We start from the raw sequence: 26,848 nt of genomic DNA on the forward strand, positions 1-26,848 counted from the left end.
AAATTATTAAAATAAATGCATGACTGTTTGATGGTTGACTTATTGGTATGATGATATTTTTTGTTAGTGTAGTCAATTATTGGTTACATGTGACATTGAAATTTGATGATGTAAATATATTTAATTTATTAATAAAAATTTATTTATTTTTAATATTTATTAAATATTTTATTAATGAATTTAAAATAAAAATAAAATTTACCAGACATGAGCATGGATGCTACCTCGCCAACGCTTCAACAGCAGTAGCCCATTGGGCTGCTGCTGGAGCCTCATGCCAGCTGCGCCAGGCTTGCCTCAACGTCAACCTTGCATCATCCCACCGCCGGCATGGATAACCACATGGCAGTAGCCACCATAAACGACTAAGAGTGTGTTTGGCAGTGTGGTAACGGTTGCTTTTCAAATAGCTTTTCGTGCCGAAATATATGCCAATGATGTTTTTTCATTTTTAAAAAATCATTTTTGATATCAGCACATCAAAACGATGTAAAAAGTACAAATCGCACTCAATTTTAGCAAAAAAAAATAAATTGAAATTTAATGAAACACCATTTGGAACGCAATGCCAAATGATGTCTAAGTAATTTGAAAGGAGAGTTCACACCTAGTACAAATTCGAAATTTCTTTATAGAAGATCTCAGATAATTTTTCCCTTGAACTCTTCAAAAAATATTTGTAGTCAAAGACATGCCAGAATATCCCTTGAATAACTTCAGAATAAGATGAAAACTAACTTTAGCTAATATATAAAATATTTATTTATTTTTCACAATACATTTTTCAAGTAGATATATGCACCTTTCACAAAATTAATGAAATCAATTATTTCCATTCTTGCCTCAACATCAATCTTGCAACGTACCACTGTCGGCATGAACAACCAAATGGCAGTAGCCACCACAAACCCCACCACAAGTGGTGCTGCCACCACCCTAGGCAATCCCCATGAACAGTTTAATTCCCTCTTGATAGCAATTTCAATAGTCAAGCAAACACCGTGCAAGAGAAAGAAGCAGGTGACCTCCCAAGTTGGCTTTCGGCGTCCAATGTGATAGAAAATCAGCTCGTGCATGATGCCAGAAACCAAAAATGATGCGATCGCAGCTGGTAATGGGGTCCATTTTTTTGTCATAAAACGGCTAAAAATGGATCTCACAGGATTGAATACTGCAGGGTGTAGGACACTAGTCACCATCAGGTTCCATCTTTTGCCCCAAAAGTCTTGCAATGAGCTAGCCAGGTATGGCTCATCAAACTGTGGCTCGAGTTCTATACCGAGGAAGGCTCGAGCTACGGCTCCAACCATGGCTAAGATGAATTCTAGACCGATATAAATGTGGATAACATAGACTAGCAATATGATTTTTGAATGGATATATTCTTCTTTGGTGTACATGTAACCAAATAAGACCAGTAGTAGAAACTTTATGAAATATCTTAGAGGTCTACTAAGGCCTTTTCTGGGGACTTCTTGAGATGGGGTATCAGTATCATTGTCTTCAACATTTACAAGCTTCTCAAGATCTTGATTATCATTAACATTTACAAGCTCTCGACTATGAGGTGATAGATTTGGTGGAGGGTTTTGTTGAATCTTGATGGGAAGGCAAGCTAAGGCAATAAAATGTGGCAAAGAGAGGGGTGGTTGGGGTGATAAAGGGCCCTGGTCTAAGGCAAAGAGAAGAAGCTTGAAGTTTGCAAGCCATGAGAGGAAGAAAGAAGAAAGAGCTCTAAGATTGAAGACAGAGATATAGAGAGGAAGGACAAGAAATATGCATATGACTGGGAGGATAGCGAAGAGCCTAGCTGTTCCTTTGTCGATGAACTTACCTATTTTGTGACAGTAGCAAAGTAGGGCTAAGACAAGCATCCATACCATGAGGAAGTTGGGCAAGCCACCTCCCATTTTCAATCTATGTTTCCTCAAATTGTGAGGAGACTATGCGTCTAGAGCACCTTCAAGTTGCAAGAACCATCCTTACCAGACAGCATATGTTCTTGATATATTTTATTTACTGTGGCCCATTCACCATGTGCTTTAAATGATTTGATATGAATCCAAGACGGACAGCCAACCGCATTCAAGATTTTTCTTCTGTTTACTTTACTGAATTGATGTGTGCTAAAGATTTTTCTTTACACCATGGCCTCTTTTTTGTGTCCATACTACTTGTCGGCTGTTGATCTTAACAAAAGTAGTGTTTCGAATCTTTTTTTTTACCTGATTTGTGTTTGATAAAATTATGCTTTTATATATTTAAAATAAAAGGAAATTGCAGAAAAAAAGACAGAATGTTTTTCAAAACTTGTCATATGCGAAGTAATTTAAGACTTGTAACTTGTCAAAACTGAATATTAAATCGCAGTATATCAAGCTTTAATTAGAATCTTAATTTTCTCGTTCTTTTTATCCTCTAACGAAGGGTATACGTAGTTATAAATATATAAAATCTGAGCTTAATTATGTGTAGATTATCTTATGTATTTTCATTAATTTTGATGACAAATAACATAACATAATGATAGTTATTTTTATCTCTTAATATAAAGCTACATCTCCATCACACTGAATGCCCTTTTCAATTGCTTTATACATTGTAGGTTGCCCGGGCCCCGGTGTGTTCCATATCCTTTTGGAAAAGGAAAGGATAAAAAGAGAGAGGGCATCAAGACGAAGGGATAGGCACACGATTCTAGAGCTAAAAAGAGTCGTGTAGGGAAAATAAAGATCACATCAGCAATTCTATTCTTATATATCCAAGTAATTAATTAATAGCCATGATCGTGCACAATCAAGCTAAGAATTGTGTTCTGACAAAACACAAGAGTTAGATTTTCAATTTCCATTCGAAGATTTTTAGGCTTTAATTTATTAGGAATTCAAAGGATTTATACATGTTTTTTAGATAATAGTCGAGAATCTTTATTGACTAAACCAGAATACAGAGATGAACAAAATTACCTGTTTCATTGAAGAAAATTATCTGAGTATATCAAGATTGTACGTGTAACATAGTTTAAGTCTAAAACTTTTAAAAATAAAAATTAGGGTGGGAATATATTATTTGAAAGAAGGTTGTTTTCATTGTGCACACACTGTAATATATTAAATTCTCGGCAAAGGAATTTTAATTGTTAATATCATCATTATTTTTGGGATTTGGTTAGAGTATCAACGAGACAAAAATTCCACAATTAATCCATTATTTTATATATGAATAGTCTGTAAAGGATATCCTAACATTTATAAGAAGAAGACAAATGGTCTAATAAAAATTGGAAATAGTGCGATTAAATTTCTTATTATGGGAATGCTATGAATTAATTCTTGGGGAATTTCTTTTGAAAAAAAAAAAGGGGGGTCGGCTATTTTTGTTTGTGTTGATTAGGAAAATCATTGAGCAATCGTTAACCAAGTTAAGGTGGTAAAGGAGAAAAATGTACTAGCCTCTAGGTGTGAGGCTTTTAATTATTTCTCAAGAACAAAAATCCGTGCATTTATAAGGTTGGTTCATTTGTGTTTGTTACTTGATTGCTATTGTTTTTTTTTTTAAAGGTTAAAATTAATAAAAAAAATAATACTCAATTAAAAAATAAAAAACCAATTGACACTAGAATTGTTTATACAGTCAAAATTAGCATCAATGAAAACTCTCTTTTTATATTAAAATCTAATGATCTTTTCTCACAAAAAAAAAAAAGACTAGAAAATGAATTTTAATAACCAAAATCTTAGGAACCTAATACATATTAATTCAAAAAGATATGGATCAAACTTAAGTTTTTGTACTATGTTTGAAGTTGTTACATATTTTATGTGTTTTTTATTTTGGTCTTTTTTTTTTTAATTTATTTCTTAAAAAAAAAAAAGAATTAATTGGTTATTAACTTGGTTTTAAAAAGGTTTAATTATATATAAAAAAATAAGAATCAAATTAAAAATCTAACAAAACACTAATATTTAGTTTAAAGTAAACAGTAAAAACACCTAACGGCATAGTGGTTTTTTTTTTTTTTTTAATGCTGTCCCGTTCATGTTCGGTTTTGGTTTGGTGGGAGTCATGACAGGCGTTGGGCTTAATGGAAATAATCCTCCTGTGTTACATAAACGTCAGGCCAGTGGAGAAATTACATAAAAATAAAATCTTATATTATTTGAAGAAGTTAGTTGATATGTAATTGCTAGGTTTTATATGGTGGAGGAAACGCAATGCCCTGATGTTTGAAGTATAGTTGTATTAAAACAGGTTTAATTTGGTGAGTTATTGGTTCGGTGACATTTCGACTCAGAATCTTGTTTTAAGCAGTTGTTTTACTACTCGGTTAAATTTGAGTATGACACGATCAAGTTAAATCCCATGATTTTTTTTTAATAATTTTTATCCAAAACCCATCAATCAAAACCCAATTGATGATCGTGACAAGTTATGGGGTAAGCACTATTAAAGTAAGATCATATTCTCCATGTTTTACTCAAAGCTCAACAAATTCAAGCATAATTATGAATTAGGATTTCTACTAAAGATTTCAAGTTCAAGAATTTGTGCTTCTGTGTTTTTTTCTTGTAAGATCCTCGTGTTGCATTGCATATCTAAAGAATGTGGCAAAGGTTAATGCCCCGAATATTCAAATAGCAAGATTCATCTCCAGGCAGCACAATTAATTGTCAGCTATTTGTCCCAAGCATTTGTGTGTGTGTGTGTGTGTGTAAGACTCATTGACCATTCAGTACCACTCATTTACATTTCATGGATAATGTAATACTTACAAACGCAAGCATGACAAAGAAGATAGATAGCAGATGAAGACAAAATATTTTAAATGATTGATAAGTTTTAAATTTTCTTGATATATTGGAGATGATTTTATTGAAGAGAGTATTAAGAATATAAGCCCCAGTATGATGTTATGTTTCAAGTGGGTTGGGTAAAATTTGAATTTTTTTATTTTAAAATTAATTTTTTATATTTTTTAATTGTTTTAATGTGTTAATATTAAAAATAATTTTTTAAAAATAAAAAAAAAATATTATTTTAATTTATTTTTAAGTGAAAAACATTTTAAAATATAACTACTACTATACTCTCGAATATAAAATAAAATTAAAAATTCATAGCACTAACATCGCCATCCCACAAGAACCTAAACATGTCAAGATTAACATGGTAAACAACCTCTTCAAGCCTTGTTTGCTGACAAAACACTAACCAAGGTTTCAAATGCCACAAATGAAGATTCACCTTCCAACAAAGCTTTCCTTTCAATTTCACTCATTGCTTTGACCTTGCTTTTTACCTCACTAGAACCTTCAATCACATCTTTCACAGCTTTTGCTATTTTGTCTGCCTTCTACACATCACTAGCATCCTTTCTATAGTCCTCAAGAACCTTTGTCTACTTTGCTAGAACCCAAGTGCAATCTCTTTCACTTGCGGTTCACTCAAGCTCCCCTGACTTCCAAAGCGCAAGAACACCACAAGAATCAAGAAACTTCATGATCTCATCACGTTGGTTCCCATCAGCTACTGGACTGTTGCCCTTGTGATAAACCACTGGCCCCACAGTGTACACTTGCCTCACCATCAAGATAGTCAACAGCATATATAGGATTCTACTTCACCAAATGTATTCACAATAATACCCTTTACCTCCTTGAATTTTCTAGCATGGCCCACAAAAGTTGAGTACCCTCCATCATGGAACACCAAACTTGGCAAAACCTTGGAGGGAATGGGTTCATGTAACCAGGGATGATAGAGTCAGGATCAGTTGGTTGAAGGTGATCCCTCCCTTGTCAAACTTATCAGGAAGGTAAAGCATAGAACCGAGAAAAGCAGCACCAGAAGCCAAGAAAATATAGCAAATCAAGAACCAAACCAGGTGACTTGTTGGACAAAGCATCGTTGAAAATTGCATCCTTAACATGGTCTCTATGATCAGCAACGAAAATTGAAACAAAATGTTCAGGACAAGCTAGAACATCTTCTAGGGGTGGTGGGGTCACAGAAGGAAGACCTAGGAATTGAAACTCAGGATGAGATGCATTGAAGTTTCTCAACATATGTCGCAGCATTATGTGCAAATGGTGGTGACATAAGAAGCATTGTGGTGGAGAAACTTTCATCTCTTTCAAGCAAACGTTTTGCAAACTCCATGACTGATCATACAAGGTGATCAATCCCTGGTGATGGGACAAAGACCAGGGCTTAATTTCTTGGGTGCCATTTTTGGAGGATATGTAAGGTTTTTTACTCCTTTGTGCTCTTTGGTGGACAAACAATTTGGGACTGAGTTATAATAGATGCTAGATCTAGTGGGAATTCAATGCTCCTTTACTCTGAATAATGTTTGAGAATATATTGATTTCCACATATTGAGTGTTGCCAGTTGTTTGAGATTGTAATTTTAGTTGTTATTTAAATAATTTTTTGTGTTAAAATATATGTTAATTATTTTTTTTATTTTTTAAAAATTATTTTTAACATTAATACATCAAAATAATTTAAAAACATTAAAAATATATTAATTCAAAATAAATAAAAATAATTGAAAGTTTTATAAAAATAATTTTAAAATACAGAAACAAATAACTCTAAAAAAAATATTAAGTACCTACTAAGATTTTAATTAATTTTTTCTTTACAATAATTATAGCGAGGACTGTTTTTTCCGACAAAAATTCATGGGGAACCAAGAAGAAGTCAAAAGATGTCGTCCTCACTTCGAAGGAAATACATTGTTGAAAGAGTCCTATTTTCAAAAAAAAAAATCATTTTTTTTAAAAACAAATTACATTTTAATTAACATATAGATGCGGTAAATAAAATATAGTGAATTGTATATTTTAAAAACGTTAATGATTGGTTGAGATTGGAGATATGAAAATTTTGTACAATTTATTTGTATTTATATTTTTTGTGTAATGGAAAATATACCTAAGATAATTTAATGGAAACTTATAATGACATAAAAATCTTGTCATTATCCTAAATTAGAAGAAGAATCAATGAATTTCCTTATAATAAAAATTAGGCGACATTTAAACTTTCTCTCTTTCTCTGTTTTTTTTTTCTTTAAAAAAATTCTATTTGTGATTTTACTATGTTCAATGAAAAAGAAATATTTGAATTTTTATTCTATTTCAAGATATCTATTTCTATTTATTATATTTGAAGATGTCTATTTCTAAAATTAGATTAATCATAGATATTTTTTAATTAGATTTCAAGTCAAATTTAATAATATTTATATTTTATCTATTATTAATTTAAAAATAACTATTAAAAGGAAACAAAAACCTCATCTATTCAAATTGGTTTTATATATTCAATATCTATTGGGTTTGAATAAATTATTATTTTTATTAGTTATTATCTCGAGTCAGAAAAGATATATAAGACACATCCATGTTTTTATATTTTAAAAAAATATAAATTCACTCAAAAAAAATTAAAAATATATTTATTTTATATATTTTATAATCAAATATGTTTTGTCTCTTTTACATTTATCATTTTTATTTCATGATATTAACCAAAATCAACCATGAACTTTCTCTTGCCATTAATGTCACCGACAAAAATAAAATTGAATGGTTTATCATGCAAGAAAATTCGAGAAATGCATTCCTTGGTATTTGTGTCGAATTGAGAGTGTTTGGAAATATTAGTTAAAGCTGTGGTTTTTTAAAAATTTTAAAATATTGTTTTATATTAAAAATTATTTGTGTATATTTTGAGAACAGTAGGTCACCTCACATGCAGTGCTCTTTGGCATTTAGCAAACATTTGATCTGAACGTACTCAGTGGTTGGGGTGATCAATGCTAGCACTGAGTACCTTTAGTACTTTTTGTTTGTTTGTTTGTTCATAAAGAAGACACAGGTTGCAGCAGGATCATATTTCTTTTTTTTTTTTTTTTTATTTACGTTGGTGTCCGGACCAGCTTGCGCGCACCACAACTAATCTCACGACTCACTGAATATCCTGCAAATCCAATGAGCATGTAAAGCACCGCAGGGGTGACAGGCGTGCACGATGAGGTTTGAACCCATGATGCAGAGGAAAGGAACAAGTCCCTTCAACCGCTGAGCCAAGACCTCAAATGCAGCAGGATCATATTTCTTGATTCGAGTGTTGTTTGTTTTAGTTTTTATGCCTGAGATTGGATATAATTTATTTATGTATAAAATTCAATCATAAAAAAATATAATTTTTTATTTTTTATAGTTTTTTTTAGTGGATTTTATATCTAAATCTCAACCTCTAATAAAATCCGAGAGTTACCCCTACAAATTATCCATGCTACCAGAGAAAAAACAGAAAAGGGATGGCCTTTCTACAAGGCCTCCGCTTAATTAAGAGACTAATGCATACAAAATCAGAACACAATACTGTAACTTACTATGAAAATGAGATTAAACCATAATAGGAAGTGATGATCATTGATGAAAATTAAGCTCTTCAAGGCTTGTTTTCTAACCATTGATCAATCAACTTTCCTAAAGCAACATATGAAGATCCACCCTCCTCCACAGCTTTCTGGGCCATTTCACTGGTTGCTTTGGCCTTGTTTCTAAGTTCACCTCCTTGCTCCATCATGGTTTTCACAGCTTTTGTTATGTCCTCTGCCTTGACAAAATCTGTGGGACAATCTCTCCTAAAATCCAAAGTCAATTCCACTGGTAATCCCAAGTCCTTCACCAGCTGAAATGCGTTGATATGTTGCTCACCATATAATGGCCAGGTTATGATAGGCACACCATACCATAAGGTCTCCAAAGTTGAGTTCCATCCACAGTGTGACACAAAAGCACCTACTGCTCTATGTGCCAAGATTTCTACTTGAGGTGCCCATCCACATAGCATGCCAATATTTTTAGTCCTTTCCAAGAATCCCTCTGGCAAGATTTCTCCATAGTTGTCAAAATAACTAGCATGCATCTGCCCCTTGGAGGGTTTCAATCCAATGGACCATAAGAATCGGCGTCCACTCTTCTCGAGCCCGATTGCAATCTCTTTCAGCTGAGCCTCATCAAAGCCTCCTCCACTTCCAAAGCACAAAAACACCACTGATTTTTCAGGTTGATCACCAAGCCATTTGATGATCTCGTCACGCTTAACAGCATCTGATCCTGACAAACTCTTTCCCCTGTGATCAATCACTGGCCCGACATTGAAAATTGGTGGTATATCATCTCTAGCCAAAAGAGCATGAACTACATGAGACTCAACCTCTGAAAATGTGTTAATAATGATGCCATTGGCATCTTTGAACTTCCTTCCATGGTATGCAAATGTTTCATATCCCTTATCGTTGTGCAGTAACGGCAAAACACGGTAAGGCACAGGATTTGCATAGAAAGGGATGATATAGTCAGGGTCAGTAGATCTAAACTTAGGCTGGCCATACTCTTCCCTGTCTGAAAGGTAAAACATCAAGCCAAGAAAGGCAGCACCAGAAGTGAAAAAAACATGAGAAGGGACCCCAAGTTCTCTTGCAACATCAATAAAGGCAGTGCAAAACAAATCAAAAACAACACTAGCAATGGGAGCAGGGTTATTGGCCATCACTTGGCTAACGATAGCATCTCTTACAATGGTTTTGTGATCATTGATGTAACTACTAAAAGCATGTTCAGTGCTCACAGCTAAAGCTTCTGCAGAAGGTGGAGCTATGGTCTCAGGAAGGGCGATGAACTTGATTTGTGTATGGGCTGAGGCAAGTGATTCGATGTACTTGCTTATGCTCTCAGCATGTGGATTGTTGATGACAAGCATGGTTATCAAGAAACTGTCATTTCTATCAAGAACCAGCTTTGCAAACTGAGCAGTTGATACAAGGTGGCCAACTCCAGGTGAAGGGATGAACACTAGCTGTGCTTTCTTCATTTTGGAGGTTTTGTGGTGATTTTGTGATGCCAACTTATTGATTTGCTGGAGTGATCCACGCTTGCCTTATAATGGCTCAATATCAAAGCCACAAACCATCACGTGCCACAGTGCTAGTAGTACATAATGACAATATATTATTTTATCTTAGAAAAAAAAAAAAAAAACTCCGAAAAACCTTATCTCGAATTGCTGCTTCGAATTTTTCCCACCATCAGATGAGGGTCATATGACGGTGGAAACGAATTCGAGGAAGATATCTAAGCAGCTAAAATTATGAAATATATATTACAGTACTTGTAAAGTATATAAGAAAAACGAATCCAATTTAGAAACATAAAAATGTGTTCAAGATCAGAAGCTAAGATGCCGAGAGAGGTACGATAAGGGTTGATTAGTTGATAGTTACATTTGTGGTATTTGGTGACTAAGGTTTGGCCGGAAGTGGGAATGCTACATGATATTTCAGAAAGAAAATCTTGCCCATCAATGTGGAGGTGGTAATTGTTTGGTCCCCCTTTATCTTTGTGGAGAGGAATAAAAGAGGGCCAATAATTCAAAGAAAAACACATAAGTATGGTAGCGGTAGTGGATAAATAAATTCTAGAATCCTAATAAATTATTTATTGATTCAGCTAGTGTATAAATTGATATAAAAATAAAATGTTTTATTATTTCGGGATGAAAAAGACGACGATGGTGAAAAACAAAGAAGACATTCCTTGAGCTTGCAGAAATTCATCCTAAAACTTTGAAATGATTTTTCTTCTCTTTTCAACCAAACATTTTTTTTTTTTTTTTGTATCATCTCATGTATAATATTTTGTATTTTATACAATATTATACATAAAATAAACATCCTTTTAATCGGAAAAAATGATTAATAGTGTAAAAGTTGATCTCATAGAGGTGTAAGATGTTGGAAAATATCACCATAGAGACCGATTGGTTTTATAGTAAAACTCTCATAAGACTCCAATACCAATTCTATACCTCCAAAGAGAAGTTGAGAGCAAGAGAAACCTAAGAATATTGTTTTTCATGACATTACTACCAGACGAACTGGGCAACAATCAACAAACCAGAGCGCCTGCATATCCACGTACTCAGTTTTGAGCCCTACAGAGCAAAGACGAACACAACGCAGGACAACCAAACCATAGTCACTATCTGAATCACCCAAGTAAATCATAACCGAGTGATTTCCCGCACCAACAAGGCAAGGAGTGATACTTAAACTGTTTTACTTGAGCATTTGTAAGCAATCTACAACTCGGGGAAAGTATTGAGTATTTAAGTTTCCTGCTGCAATAGATGGATAGTTTTTAGTAACAAAACTGTTCATTCCTTCAACGATATGAAACAGCAAAACTACAGCCTTGTTTTCTATGAAACTTCGTATTTTGCTAAGCTTTGTAAATCAGACAGGTGCCAATCAAACAACAATGCCATCTCATCTGATCTTCCGACAACCATTTACAGAAGGGAAAACTCTTGTTACTTGCACCTAAAAACAGTATGATGATGGAGCAACAATAGGACTTCTAACCTCCAATGCTACTGCTGCTGCTCATATATCTGCACATATGCCTCAGAGAGCGCAACCATCTGAGGAAGGGTTTCAGAAACATGCAGATCCTGCATCTCATACCTGCACAGCATTGATCGTCAGATATGTTATATAATTACTACTTTCATTCACAACCATACCAGTGGATTAGAAATAGAATTACCATAGCTCTTCTGACTTCCGCTGCACAAAAACCCTGTAGAACCCCTCATTAGGCTTTCCATCATGGACAATGTTCGCAATCAAATCATACTTCGAGCGCAATCTCTCATTTTCTTTAGGCATTGGCAAAGGAATAAAATCTTTCAATTCCAAGTTCTTCACAGGAAAGTTGACTGTAACGATAACAACAATTAGCAATGGATAATGCAAAACCAAACCAAGTTCTAGGTTAAATTCACTGTTAGTGTCCAGGATTACCCAAGGTGGGATTCTTCTCGATGAAAAAGTTGTTCTTTTTAAATCGCTGCATATGTAGTATTAAATATCGTGGCAATCTGGTGACACGATATTTCATCCGGGCAACACGAGGACGAACAACTTCAGTCACAGTATCACCATCAAATTTCTTCAGTATATTGAACAGAGGAACCTGAAACAATAGCATAAGTAAAAAATGTCTTCACCAAGAAGAGGAAAATCACAAGTGGAATTTAGTCAATTTACGCAAAAGGAAAAAAAAGTCCAGTATAAATAAGCCCAAAGACACAGCCCGCATTTCTGGGTCACATGTGATCATCACATACACACAAATATAAACTGTAAATCCAAACTTGAATACTGCAGTTAATTCAGCTTTCATCTAAAGCCCAATTCAATAAGGTTTTAATTTAACCAATTGAGCAAAATATAGACTTGCATGGCAACCAACAAAAGCACTAAACTAGGAGTTGAAGCGAGAATAGAAATTAGCACTTCTTCTCAACAGATGAATAAAACAAAAGAAACTGAAGAATAGAAAACTGAATTATGTTCTATCCCATGGTCAATAGCAAACCCTTGATTGCCAGGGATAATGGAGGCATGAGCTAGGACTTTTCACTTATTTATAGATCTGGCAAAAAGAATCAACCAAATGTTTCTCTACCCAAAGCAGCAGTGTCTAAATTCACTTCTATGGATCTAACCAAGCATCTGTTTTTTTTTTTTTAATCATTTCATTGGGTAAAGGCATTAAACATGATGCAGTGCTTAAGGCAGAATCTCAATAACACCAAAGATATTGCAGGATAAAGCCAACTAGCGCACTAGCTCAGCTAGAGAGTGTTTTGGCATCACCTCTTTAAAAAGATATAGATCAAGTTATTAATATTTTCAGGCTAGCTAACACATAATGCATAATTACCTGAGGTATTATATTCTTCTCCATTACATCTTTAAACAGAGGAGGTGGTGGCAAATCCAGTCCAAGCATTAAGAATTGCATTCCAGAAGTTTCCGTGAAAATATCATGTTTAGTTCCACCATCAGTAATTCTTTGATCAGAATTTTGATCATCAGCATTTTGTTTCTTCTCAGTGATAGCTTTGTTAGGACTCTCTTTAATAACCTCCAACTCACCCTGCCAAGTCAAGTTTAGATAAGCACCACTGAGATAAATAATATTAGCAAGCAAACTGTATAACAGATTAGAAAGTATTGGAACAGTAGCTAGCACCTGAAAGCACTCATAAATGATACTGTTATTTTTCTTTGAAGTTCTAAGATTTGCATGCAGGGTATTAAGAAGCCATGCCATGAACTCCACAGGATCAGACTGTTGTCCTATTCGAAACCGTTTCTTACTAACTTTCATAACTGCCTGGAGAAATTCATGTGGACTCACCTGAAAATTCCCAAGAAAATGGATAAGAAAATTAAATGAGGAAACACAAGTTGAACATTGGAAAACCATAACTTCATAGAAATAACCAAAGGATCAAACCTGTCCTTTAAAGTTCCGAGCATGCCATATTTTACGCATGAGTTCTCCAAAGCGTTGAACAAGAGGAGACTTACAATGCTGATAGTTTTCAGGGATAAGGAAGAAATTCCTTAAGGGTGTAACTCTCATTAGAGACTGAATTGTTACATTCACAAAATCAGTTTCCTTGATGTTATTCAGACCCACCTGAAGGTTAAAATCAAGCAACATAGTTAACAATGTAAAAGGCCCAAAATCTGCATCTTATTGCAAAACTAAGTTGTATCCTGAGGGGAGATGGTTACCATTCCAGGAAGGTAATCAGACCCATCAAGTGCCCTGGACCATTGCCTGTTTTTGTCAATCTGTCCAACTTGATCCCTGGTAAATCTGCATGGATGATGCGAAGTTCCTGAAAGTTAGTAAATTTATGTAATAGAATTGAAAGGAAATGAAATCAATAACACTGGAGACAGACGGGAGACAAGGATAATGGGGTTTGTAACAAGTCAACCCTCAAAGATCAAGAACACACTAGCTATGAGGAGACTCAAAATATTCAACTTTTATTCATCCATGTCTACCAAAAGGCTATTCCCTTCAAATATAAACTAGGAAAAAATAAAATTAACCAAGGAAATATCTATTTTCCCAAAAAAGCTCCAACATCAAATAATAACATAAACCCTGAGGCCAAAGAAAATGTATAATGCACCACACACACACTGAGAGCATGAGAGAGAGACCTTGGATTGAGAACATGTCGTATGTCATCAAGTGATGGGTCAATAATCTCATATCCATCAGGAAGACAATAAACCTTCTCTGTCCTAAGATTGATGTACACATGGTGTCCTGCTTCAAGACTATGAGTATAAGCATGGGATTTCTTCCCTCTTCCTTGGTAATACTTCCCACAAACTAAACATGCATACACATTCAAATTCGACAGAGAAACAGAGCAAAATTTCTCGAAATCAAAATCCAACACCTGCAAAACCCAAAAAAAAATAATCATCAAAACCATATTTTAAGCATGCAAACACATAAACATAGATAAACCAAAACCCATATATATCATCCAAATAAATGTCTCCTTCAAATATTTATTTAAACAAACATGAACATGACTGCACAAAAAGAAGCCATGTATGTTTTATGGGGGGAAAAGCACCTTTTTAATACGTTTATGTAGACAAAGAACTACACAAACAAGATCCCAAATATATCAACCCAAAAAATGCATCCTAAGCATATCCATGTACACACACGAACACACAATTACACAAACAAAAAGCCACGTATATCAACCAGAAAAATGAATCAGATAACACACTTTTGCCTACAAACTACAAAATAACTACACAAATTATCCAACAAAATGCATCCTTCCACACATTTAAATACACAAACACACACATAAACTAACAAAACCACATATATCATCCAAGAAAACACATATTTAACACATTTATGCACAACAACATACATGTAACCTCATGTAAACAAAAATCCATGTTATCTCCTAGATAACACAATTTACTACATATAAACCCGCACATAAAATATTCACAAAAGATGCAATCTTTACCTGTCGATTAACAGTATCCAAATACGGGCAATCTTCACGAGGCTCAAATTGACTCTTCCTCCTTTCCAAACTATCCCCTTGTCCATACACATCCTCTTCCTCCTCCTCATCCTCACCATTCTCCGCCGCAACAACTTGTGTATTACTCCCCTCCACCCCAACACCATTAATTGTTTTCCCCCTTTCGAAGTCCTCGTCTTCATCATCCACATCATTGTAAGGGACAAGTGGGTTTCCAATACCAGAAGCTGAGGACTGCTCATCCACTCTCTGCCTCTTTAAAACACTTCCACTTTCTTCACTCCCCATATCATCTTCTTCTCTCTTGTTTTTCATTATATTTTCTTCCTTCACTGTTATAACACGTTGAAAACAAAAGACAAGCTCAGTTTATGCAGATTTAATCAAATCTCAAGCTCTAAAACATCAAAATCAAAACTTTAATCAATAAAAATAACATTTCAAGATAAACAACAAAAGGGGTTTCGAGAAAACAACTAACCTTTGATTCAGTGATCTTGAGAAGAACCCCAAATGTTTCCGATGTCTAGACTACTGAAAGAGCTTAAGCTGACTTCAGGAAAAACGACTTGTCGTTTCTTACCTTTTGAGTCCCACTTCTACCCTTGCCTGATTCCTAAATATATTAACAGTGGTAATTAATTTTAAGGATCGCTTTATTTTTACTTGTCTAGAATTAATAAACGAAAAGCTTACGAAAATCTATTGGGAGTTTGATAAACTTACCTTTAAATAAATTATTATAATTTTTTATTTATGATAAAAGAATTTTCAAATTTATTTACACATCAATTAAAAGTGATTTTTTTTAAATAACTTTTTTTAAAAAAATCAATGAACATGTTATTGGCTTTTTGAAAAGCCACTATTAATAATATAAATTTTTATATTTAATGATAAACAATATACTATCCAGACTAGATTGAGTTTTAACGAAGATTAAATATTTTTTTAAAAAATTAGAAAATAAAAAATAAAAATAACCAAATGATACATCAGAACAATGTTTTTCCAAAAGTCATTATTTTGCATTATTGATAAGATCGATGCACACAAAATTCACACTATATCTCACATGTAAATGAGTGTGTTAAGAAGGGCATTTTTCGCATGATTTGGGTATTTTCTATTCATTGTAATTTGGTTTTTCATATATATTATAGTTATCAAACACTATTTAGATCATCATGGCCCATGCATATTTTAAAAGTAGAAGATAAAATTATTATTATTATTATTATTATTATTATTATAAGATTCATCACGTGAAAAAAATATATAAATACCCTTAGAATTTACCTCTGCCAAAACGTTAACAAAAACTAAAAAAACTTAAGGGGCGTCACCTCCTATCCTTTATTCTTAAGTTTTTAATCGCATTTTTTTTAATCTAATTATATAAAATTAAGTTTAAAATTAAAACAGGGATGAAAACTTAAGGTCGGCCACTGTTCATATAAACGGTGAGCCTCTTTTTCCTTGTTTTTAATTTTCAATTTTTTTAATTGTAAACCTATGTTTTTATTCTTTTTACATTATATTTTTTTTAATATATTTTTAAGCTTATTTGAGCTCATTAAAAGTAATTTTATCAATTTAACATGCTTAAGAGACTTAATGAATTACTTATTAAAAGATAAAAAAATTATATATTTTATATTTTGAATCTAGGTTTTTCTATAGGTTTTTTCACCAAGTTGGAGTGACAGAATAGAAGCGTAGGCTTGATCAAAGTTGAAGTACACATATTTAGATTTTTAAAAAGGTATTATAGGCAAAAATCTAATCTTATTTGAAATTCTAATCAGGCATGCAAAATTGAGTCAGAATCCTACTCGCAACAAGATTATTTGCTTTACTAGATATTTATTTGAGCATATCTTGAGCTTGAAATGTCACAATTAGATGATTTCAAAGTCCAAATTCATCTACACATCCAAGGTTGCAACTTTTATGAAGAGCTTCAAGTCAGATAAAATTGTTTTCAAGATGAAAATTATAATACAATTTGAATGATGGGATGGGTGTTGTCTCTTGATCTGATAGGAAACTAATAAGATAGGAGTCTTGATGTTTAAAGGAAATATGATGGGATCAAATAGATATTTTCTCAGGCCTGTAACCTCCTAGTCTTTATTCTTGATATCTTATCATGAAGGTTGCAACTTAGAATTAAAAAAGAGGAGATCAACGTGACAAAAATAGAGAGGAAAAAATGTTCTTTACAACTAAAATTTTCATAGAGTTCATCTTTACTACCATAATTTTTAGAGATCATAAGCAACAAATTCTCAATTTCGGTTCAAGGGGAACATATTTCATCTCCATTATCAAGTCGTAAAAAGTAACATTATCATTGTAATTATTTCAAATTCAAGTATTTTTTTTTTATTATTTCAGAACTATGCTATTGATTTTTGTTCATGATAATTGAATTGTTTTGAGATGGCATATATATTTTCTAGTTTCTTTCAATCCATAATTGTAGTTAGGGACTAAAGTTAAGAAGCAAAAGAGTTAATTTGATTTCTGCAACTCTCAACTTAATTTATGAAGGAAAAATAAGTTAATTTAAATTGTCAAGCTTTTAAACGATTGCTTAATATAAATTTGACAAACTTTGCTCTTAAGGCTATTATCTAGTGAATTAAATTTTCTTTACAATTTTAAATTCGCTTGATGGTAAAAAATTGATTAGAAAGTTTTGTCTAATTAATTTACTCATAATCTCCTCGATTTCCCTTAGCTTTAAGGGATATCAAATTTATTTGCTTGAATGAAAATTATATTTATTTTACTTAAATGACCAACATATTTATAAAAATGGATGCCTGGACCATTGAACTGAGTGGTAGCCAGATTATAAGCAAGGCATAGCAGATGATGCATTGCCTGTTTCTTTTTTTAAATAAAAGGTGGATGATATGATCAGGCATAAGTGCTTAAGTAACTTGGCATGTTAGGGTCTTAAAAGAAAGTTCAGATGCAAGGATCTAAGTCAAGAACATGTTTTTTAGCCATATTTATCCTTCTTTTTTATAATTAAAATAAACAAAATATTATTAAATGCATTAGAGCTTATAACATAAGTTATGATTTTGACTAGTTAACCCATATTAACAAGAATTTACTCAATACATCATTGCCTTTTAAACCAACATTTTTAGTCTTATTTTATGTTATTTTTTTATTTTTTGATATTTCTTTATTCATGAAGTCAACTGGTGAGATCAAAATAACTACCTCATGATTGAATTAGAAACTTGTACGTGCCAAGGACACCTATATGATTTCCAAAACACCTCTCTCTTCTAATGGCTCCTACCAATAAAACATTATTATGTCTAACCTCTCATGTGTTTCATTGTACAAAGTAAACGACTGTATATAGAATTTATTTACAAGTGATATTTTAAGTCCGGATCGTCTTGCACAATGAATATAATCCTATAATCCAACCAGAATAGAGGAAATTATAAGTATGTGCATAATGCTCCATGAACAATTCTATCAAGTCCTTCGTCATCTAATGGAACCATATCATTTGTCATTTAGATTAAAATGATTGGTTGCAAGATGTCTAAGCTTGTGGTTACAATTTCAAAATCGATTATGAAATTAAGTTTGAGAGTTGTAGAAAAGTGATGACAATGCTTGAAAATGTCATGGATGAAAAAAAAAGAAAAAAATTTCTAAATTGAGTTTGAGTTCAAATTTGTTGCAATTATCTTACATTAAATTAAGATTATTTTTATTAGTTATTTTCTAATAACCTTGATTTTTTATTATTATTTTTATTTTTGAAATTTCAACAAAGTCTCCTCTATAATTATAATATCCCAAGTTATCGACTAAACCTGTATATTTCAAGAAAATTGTTTCTCAAACTCAATCTAATCACCCCAAATCAAATATCATCACAACATTAACAAGTGTCATCTTCTTTCCAATTTTATTCATGTTTCTTATATCTATTATATTAAAATTAACAACAACATTGTTGTCTCATATAAACAAACAAAAAATTAAAAAAATAACAAAAATATTGAAAGAAAATCAAAAAACATATTAGTAAGAAGAGTATATCAAAATGCCTAGGGGATCACCGAAAATTGGTTGCATAGGAGCAAGTATGCAAGATTGAAAAATTTGATGGTGTGTTTTTAATTGATAATTTGAAATGTAGGTCTTATTTGTTTTTGTATTTTAATAATATTTTTGAAAAATTTTGAAATTCTTTTATTTTTTTTATTTTTTCTTTAAAATTTTTCTTTAATTCAAATTAATTTATTTTTGATGTTTTTAGATTATTTTGATGCGCTAATATTAAAAATAATTTTTAAAATATAAAAAAATATATTATTTTAATAAATTTCTAAATAAAAAATACATTAAAAAATAACCACAACAGTACATACCTAACAATACATTACAAATGAGTTTCAGGAACAGAACTAGAAGGACAGTAAAAATTATGGCTTCCTTAAACTGTCGAAGACGCAATGAATTTCGAGCGTGTTTGACAGTGTGGTAGTGGTTGCTTTTCAAATAGCTTTTTATGTCGAAATACATGCCAATGATGTTTTTTCATTTTTTAAAAATCATTTTTGATATCAGCACATTAAAACGATCCAAAAAATACAAACCGAACTTAATTTTAATAATAATAAAAAAAATTTAAATTTAGACAAAACACCACTTGGAACGCAATGCCATACGGTGTCAAAGAGAGGAAAGGATATACTAAAAATAAGCATTTCGTTTCACAATGAGAATTTTTGCTATAAAAGTACAAGTAAAGTGAGACTTCTTATTTCTGGTGAATCCAGTGAAGTGACTTAAAGCACATAAATTGAAACATCAATCGCGACGATGTGTTTGTTTTTATGATTGGGGTTGAATTTTGTGAGTGGAGTTTATTAAAAAAAATAAAATAAAAAATAATTTTTATAATTATATGCATAATTAAATTATACCCATTTTTTAACCATAAAAACAAACATATCCATTAGGATTCACATCTTGAACACAGGTCTTTTTATTCTTAGAAAGGTAAATCAAATGTCTTATATTCGATGTCATAAAGAAAGGATTGGTGTGACCTGACATGATCGGTCGCAATTAGCAAGCTACTTTTATTGTATAGCTCAAGAACAAATGAGCCTCTTGACAAATAAAAATAGAAAATCTCTACCGGAAGACATGAAGCTTATATGCTTGCACTGAAAGAAGCATAGGTAAGGATTCCAGGGTCTTGTTCAAACTTTACCATGTCTTCCTCGGACAGTCCAATCCATGCTTCTATTCCCTCACCGTCTTTTGTATATATCTAAGAAAATGGCAACCCTGTTAAGCTTCAAGGCAGGACTTAACCAAAGAGGTTTGCCCCACCCAAAATCAGTTTCATAAAATGGAAAGTTGCACCAACTACTGAAACCGAACACCGTCAAATTCGAACCCTTTCTAGCTTCCTCCCCGGCTCTTTTGAGGAGTTTAAAGTACCCACCACCAGCATGAATCTTCCTGATAAAGTCATCATTCATCATCCTTATCGACTCGTGAAGTTTTCCCGCTAAACCATTATAGCTCAACTCCTTACTTTCACTCTCTGGCCACCTTGCTATTGTCACTTGGAAGATGTTTCCAATTGATTGTTTTGGCACTGGTGGTTTCAGTCTCCTCCGCAGATCGACAGCAATGGTTGCAGCATTTATCTGCATCGCTTCATTTTCTCTGGCGACGGTCATCATGGCCGTCAAAATAAGAGTTGAAACAGCTATGAAACGAGACGGCCGATCCAAAGATGGTCCGTTGCCTACTTCATCTCTTAGAGCAGCTAACCTGGAACCATCAAATTAACAAGAACCTTTTCATCACGATTTCACTTGACACATCCTCTTTTACGAAGCTGTGCAAAGAGAAGCTTGATAGATCTTGTGGAGGAAAGAGAGTCGTGCAGTCGAAAACCACCTCGTCGATAACGTTATTGGGATCACGAGAAATTGCAGCCCAGCAATTAACAAAGGTTGCTAGAGTGGACGCATCAGCAACTGCATGCCAAATGCAGATACTAATTGCGACCCCACCACAATTGAAGTAATTGACTTGAACTGCCATCGTTACCTGATCAGTGCTTAGTTTAGATGACTTTCCATATGGGCTACATGGTAGTAGCTGTTGCTGCTGATTTATGTCTGCCTGCTCAAGTACCATGGATATGTCACCAGCCACTCGAGCTTCAATGAACTCAGCGCCATCATCATTGCAGTCAACTGAAAAGCCATCCTTTATTCGTCCAGCAAAAGGGTAGAAGTGAGTTAATGTTCGTGAGAAAGACTCTTTCAGATGATCAGAGTTCTTGCAGAGATTCTCACTGGCCGGTGAGTAAAAGAGGATGATGGGGATGTAAGGAGGAGGAGCTAACTGATCTGATACGAATTGAGTTTTACTCTTCGAAGTTTATTCACAATATTTGTATATTGATTTCAAGATATAAATTCATCAATACATCTGCCTTTATATAGCAATAGACAGTAAAACTATTATGGAAAAACTCCTATAATTACAGTCTGTTACAAACTAATTTATAACTGATATAAATATATTATGTATAGCTAATAGTAAAGTGAAACTAATATAATATTTAACACCCCTCTTAAATTGGTGCATAGATATCAGTCATGCCTAATTTGTCGAGACTGATATGAAATATGTGGCTCATTCTGCCTTCGTCAGTACATTTGCAAGTTGATCTTGAGATCGAACATGAGGAACTTCAATAATCTTTTCTTCTAATTTTTCTTTTATAAAATGTCTATCAACTTCAACATGTTTAGTTCTATCATGTTGGACAGGGTTATGAGCAATGTCGCATGCCGCCTTGCTATCATAATATAACCTCATCGGACTTGTCTGTTCAACCTGTAATTCCTGCATTAAATTTTTTATCCATAATAATTCATATATTGCTTTGGCCATTCCTCTGTATTCAACTTCAGCTGAGGATCTAGCCACTACTTCTTGTTTCTTACTTCGTTAAGTGACCAAGTTTCCACCCACAAATGTGAAGTATCCCGATGTAGATCTTCGATCTTGTATTGAGCCTGCCCAATCAGCATCGGCATATCCATCAATCTTCAAGTTGTCCCCCTTTTTAAATAGAATTCCTTTACCTGGAGATGACTTCAAGTAACGCAAGATACGGGTGACAACTTTCATATGTTCTTCACTAGGGGAGTGCATAAACTGACTGATTACACTTAAAGCATAAGCTAAATCAGGTCTGGTATGTGCAAGATACATTAACCTTCCCACTAGTCTCTGATAACGTTCTTTATTAGTGTGGATTTGTTGTGGATGTATACTTAGTTTCAGGTTTTCTTCTATAGGAGTGCTGACAGGGCTACAAGCTGTCATACATGTTTCTTTTAACAAATCTAAGGCATACTTTCGTTGTGACAAAAATTCCTTCTTTCGATCTTGATACTTCAATACCAAGAAAGTATTTTAAGTGACCTAAAGATTTCATTTCAAATTCTTGTGCAAGACGAGTCTGCAAAGCTTTCTCTTCTTCAGGATTATTTCTGGTTACTATCATATCATCCACGTATACGATTAGAGCTGTGACTTCCCCTTTTTTTATTTTCAGGAATAACGTATGGTCAGAGTTACTTTGCTTGTATCCAATGGATTTCATGAATTTAGTGAACCTCCCGAACCATGCTCTCGAAGATTGTTTTAACCCGTATAGGGATTTCTTTAACCTGCATACCTTTGTGCTTCCTTTGATTTGCATAATGCATCCAGGAGGTAATTCCATAAATACTTCTTCTTGGAGATCCCCATGCAAAAATACATTTTTGACGTCAAATTGATATAGGGGTCAGTCACGGTTCACGGCTAAAGATAGTAGGATACGAACAGTATTTATCTTGGCCACCGGTGCAAATGTTTCCATATAATCAATCCCATAAGTCTGAGTGTATCCTTTGGCGATAAGCCTTGCTTTAAACCTTTCAATAGTGTCATCTGCTTTATGTTTAATGGTAAACACCCACCGACACCCAACTGGTACCTTTCCTGCAGGAAGTTCAACTACTTCCCATGTGTAATTTTTTTGAAGGGATCTCATTTCTTCATTCATGGCCTCTTTCCATCTTAAATCTGTTATGGCTTCCTGCACACTGTTAGGAATAGATATAACAGATATTTGGTTTATAAAAGTTTCATTTTCCTTTGATAATCTATGATAAGACACATAATTACTCATAGGATAATGAGGATTAGAGGTAAGAAGTGGTTCGTACGAAGTTTTGGGTTTTCCTCTCATGGTTCTGTGAGGTAAAATTTTGAGTTGAGTTTCAGAACTTACTTGAGGTTCAGTTATGGATTCAAGTTCAGGATACACTTATAGTGGAGAGGCTGGTAATTGAGGTACCTGAGTTTCTTATTGCAGCACCTATATTTGATCTTCTTTACTGTCAATAGTTTGTTGTTGTTCTGCTCCTATATATTTTTCACTATTTCCATCTAATGCATCTTGCATGGTATGTGAAGATGCATTACTAGTATGTTTATCTCTTGTAATATATAGGTCGTCATAACATGTCTGCCAGTTACTCTTGTTGTGCTCTTGACTTGAGGATTCAAGGGGAGAGTAATACATTTTATTCTCATGAAATACAACATCAAGTGTAGTGTAGAGTTTCTTACTTGGTGGATGATAACAGCGATACCCTTTCTGATGCTGGGCATAACCAACAAATACACACTTGAGTGCTAGTGGTTCCAGTTTATTCCTTAATGGTTTGTGAAGATGAACAAATGTTGTGCATCCAAAAACTCTTAGTTGCAAATGTGACACAACATGAGAGCATATTGTTTTATGAAGAACATTCAGTGGGGTCTGAAATCCTAATGTGCTTGAGGGTATCCGATTGACAAGATATGTTACTACTATGATAGCTTCACCCCAATATTTAGTTGACATATGAGCTTCAAATAACGAGGCTCGAACAACTTCAAGAAGCTGACGATTCTTACGTTCTGCAACCCCATTTTGTTGAGGGGTGTAAGGGCAAGTGGTTTGATGAACAATTCCATGATTAATCAAATATTGTTTCAACTACTGATTAACGAATTCTCCACCATTGTCGCTATGAAGAACCTGTATTGCAGAACTATATTGTGTAGCTACCATGTTATGAAATTGTTTGAATAATGAGCTTACTTCACTTTTGCATTTCATTAGGCAAATCCATGTCATACGTGTGTGATCATCAATAAAGGAAATAAACCATCGTTTACCATTAAAAGAGCAGGTATTTGTTGGACCCCATACATCTGAATGTACCACCATGAACGGTGCTGGGCTCTTACTCATGTTGTTTTGAAAAGGAACTCGATGGCTTTTAGCTAATTCACATACATCACATTTAAACTCTATGTTTGTTAGCTGAATAAAGAGTTTTGGCATTAATTTCTTCAAATATCGAAAGGATGAGTGTCCTAAACTTTTATGTCATGACCAAATTTCAGAGGTTGCAGCAGATTCAATATTTGCAGCAGATTTATTCATGGAGAATGCTTGAGCTAACTGGTGACAGCTTGCTGGGGCTAAATCCAGATAATAGAGCTTTCCCCTTCTAGTACCATAACCAATTGTCTTCCGAGTTTGAATATCCTTGAAAACACAAAGGTTAGGCCAAAAAATAACAATGCATTGCAGAGCAAGAGTTATTTGAGCTACTGACAATAAATTATAATTAAGAGTTGGAACAACTAATACGGAGTCAAGACTTATATTTTTAGTGAGGATGACAGATCCTTCCCCATTAACAGACGATGAGGTACCATTTGCTGATGATATAATATATTGTTCTGATGGTTTAAAAGATTTAAGCCACAATTTGTCAAAGGTCATATGATCAGTAGCTCCAGAATCAATTATCCATTCATTTCTACTGCTAAGAGTGGAGGTATGAAATACTTTACTAGATTCTTCCTCTATGAATGTTTCTTTCGGATGTTGATGTCCTGCCACAAATTCTTCCTTAGTCGTGAGACTGGTTTTGTTTGAAGGATGTTCTGCCACAAATCTCTCAAGCGTCGCCACTGCAACTAAAGCATGAGTATTTGATTTTGAATTTCGTTTACGAGGTGCTTTAGCAGGATCCCACCATTCTGGATACCCAATTAATTCATAGCATTTCATCTTTGTATGTCCAGTTTCACCACAGTGTGTGCAGACATATTCTGACTTTGCCTTTCCAATTTCATAGCTGCTGTTATGAGTTTCTGATGTCCAATTCTTTTCAATAGTAGGGCCATTTGATCGGTAGTTTCTTGGCTTACCTTGTCGTGCCATCATTGCATATGATTCTGCATGGCCAGCTCCAGCTTCATTGTTTAAAGTAGATCTGCGAACAGCATCACGGCGTATATAGGCAGATGTATTGATGAGGTGTCGGTTTTGTTGTCTTATCATTCATCATGGAAAAACATGATCTCAGGATGCAAATAGAAAGAAATGTTCAAGAATAGGCTTCAAGATCAGAATGCAGAAGAATATTTCAAGAACTGGTTGGACTTGTACGATTCAAGACTGGATTTCAAGATAAAAATGCAGAGCCGAAGAAATATATTCAAGAACAGGTTTCACGATTCAAGAATAGATTTCAGGATCAAAATACAGAGGGATATTTCAAGAATTGGTTGGAATAGGTGATATTTGTATAGCAGAACAGATTGCAAAAAATTGATAGATAGAATGCAGGATCTTGCTGTTGAAGTAAACTGAAAAAAGGATATATAAACATAGAAGGATGCAGATAAAAAAAAAAGATTTCAAGGGAAAGATATATCAGTCATGCATTTCCATGCTCTGATACCATGAAACGAATTGAGTTTTACTCTTCGAAGTTTATTCACGATATTTGTATATTGATTTCAAGATATAAATTCATCAATACATCTGCCTTTATATAGCAGTAGGCAATAGAACTACTATGGAAAGACTCCTATAATTACGGTCTGTTACAAACTAATTTATAACTGATATAAATATATTATGTATAGCTAATAGTAAAGTGAAAATAATATAATATTTAACATGATCAAGGACAGAAAGCTTATAGGTTTTTAGGTGCTGTGAAGTGGAAGAAGAAGGTTTCAGGATTTCTTTAGAAATGATCTGAACTTCCATTTTCTACTTTCTTGTGAAAGAAAAACATAAATTAGATGCTAGTGTTTGATTCAATACAAGAGAACCGACCAATACTTACATGGAGCTGCACATTTTTTATAAAAGAAAAGTTAGGCTACGAATTGGTGCTCATGTTTTTTATACGAATTGGTGCTCACGTTTTTTATAAAAGAAAAGTAAGGCACCACAATTGTTGCCAACTTTGAAAAAAAAAAAAAACAGCGAGGATATGCTCAGCCTATAGATAGATTGCATCCCAAAGCCTTTAAGGGAAAAAAAGAAGAAGATGAGGTGTATCAAAGCATTTTGTTAAAAAAAACATTGTTCACGTGTAATATTATTAACATATACTTTATTATTTATATACACGGAAAGTCCATAGCATATGTTTGTTTTTTGAAAAATAATTTTTTAAATTTTTTTGTGTTTGTTTGTTATTAGAAAAGTTGATTAACAAAAAAACACTTTTTAATCAACGAAAAATTTGGTTTAGTTTTCAGGAAAGTGTTTTCTTGAAAAATTTGGGCGGAAAACACTTTCTGAAAGTCATGAAAAATTTAGAAATATCATATTATTTACTGATTATATCAAATTTGATCCTCAAACTTTTTGATTGCTATATATATATTTTTTATTTTGAATATTTATTTTTTAATTTCATCTCTT

General features: G+C 33.4%; 3 protein-coding genes and 2 pseudogenes across 3 annotated transcripts; all 5 read right to left on the reverse strand.

Annotated features, from left to right (window-relative positions):
• Positions 1 to 744: 744 nt before the first annotated feature.
• LOC118058449 (acyl-CoA--sterol O-acyltransferase 1) lies at positions 745 to 2,123 on the reverse strand. Its single transcript, XM_035071149.2, has one exon. It carries the CDS (start codon positions 1,908 to 1,910, stop codon positions 771 to 773), a length of 1,140 nt encoding a protein of 379 aa, XP_034927040.1. The 5' UTR covers positions 1,911 to 2,123; the 3' UTR covers positions 745 to 770.
• Positions 2,124 to 5,337: 3,214 nt separating this feature from the next.
• LOC118058487 (UDP-glycosyltransferase 71K2-like) lies at positions 5,338 to 7,307 on the reverse strand (annotated as a pseudogene).
• Positions 7,308 to 8,317: 1,010 nt separating this feature from the next.
• LOC118058448 (UDP-glycosyltransferase 71K1-like) lies at positions 8,318 to 10,011 on the reverse strand. Its single transcript, XM_035071148.2, has one exon. It carries the CDS (start codon positions 9,892 to 9,894, stop codon positions 8,467 to 8,469), a length of 1,428 nt encoding a protein of 475 aa, XP_034927039.1. The 5' UTR covers positions 9,895 to 10,011; the 3' UTR covers positions 8,318 to 8,466.
• Positions 10,012 to 11,121: 1,110 nt separating this feature from the next.
• On the reverse strand, positions 11,122 to 15,617 carry LOC118058447 (uncharacterized). The gene is made up of 10 exons (XM_035071147.2): positions 15,461 to 15,617; positions 14,959 to 15,311; positions 14,114 to 14,358; positions 13,673 to 13,757; positions 13,389 to 13,574; positions 13,122 to 13,289; positions 12,810 to 13,025; positions 11,885 to 12,056; positions 11,628 to 11,799; positions 11,122 to 11,545 (listed from the first exon to the last, which is right to left on the reverse strand). The coding sequence occupies exons 2-10, from the start codon at positions 15,292 to 15,294 to the stop codon at positions 11,452 to 11,454; spliced, it is 1,674 nt and encodes a 557-aa protein (XP_034927038.1). The 5' UTR covers positions 15,295 to 15,311; positions 15,461 to 15,617; the 3' UTR covers positions 11,122 to 11,451.
• Positions 15,618 to 20,032: 4,415 nt separating this feature from the next.
• LOC140955742 (epi-neemfruitin B synthase L1AT-like) lies at positions 20,033 to 26,301 on the reverse strand (annotated as a pseudogene).
• Positions 26,302 to 26,848: the final 547 nt, after the last annotated feature.

Source organism: Populus alba, chromosome 6 (assembly GCF_005239225.2).
Source record: "Populus alba chromosome 6, ASM523922v2, whole genome shotgun sequence".
NCBI lineage: Eukaryota > Viridiplantae > Streptophyta > Magnoliopsida > Malpighiales > Salicaceae > Populus > Populus alba.

Bases quoted from the DNA above. Each gene is read 5' to 3' on its own strand.
- LOC118058449 (XM_035071149.2), bottom strand. From the start codon at position 1,910: ATGGGAGGTGGCTTGCCCAACTTCCTCATGGTATGGATGCTTGTCTTA.
- LOC118058448 (XM_035071148.2), bottom strand. From the start codon at position 9,894: ATGAAGAAAGCACAGCTAGTGTTCATCCCTTCACCTGGAGTTGGCCAC.
- LOC118058447 (XM_035071147.2), bottom strand. From the start codon at position 15,294: ATGAAAAACAAGAGAGAAGAAGATGATATGGGGAGTGAAGAAAGTGGA. The intron at 13,290-13,388 runs GTTTGATCCTTT...GGGAATTTTCAG, and splicing joins CTCGGAACTTTAAAGGACAG to GTGAGTCCACATGAATTTCT. The intron at 11,800-11,884 runs GTAATCCTGGAC...TTATCGTTACAG, and splicing joins CGAGAAGAATCCCACCTTGG to TCAACTTTCCTGTGAAGAAC.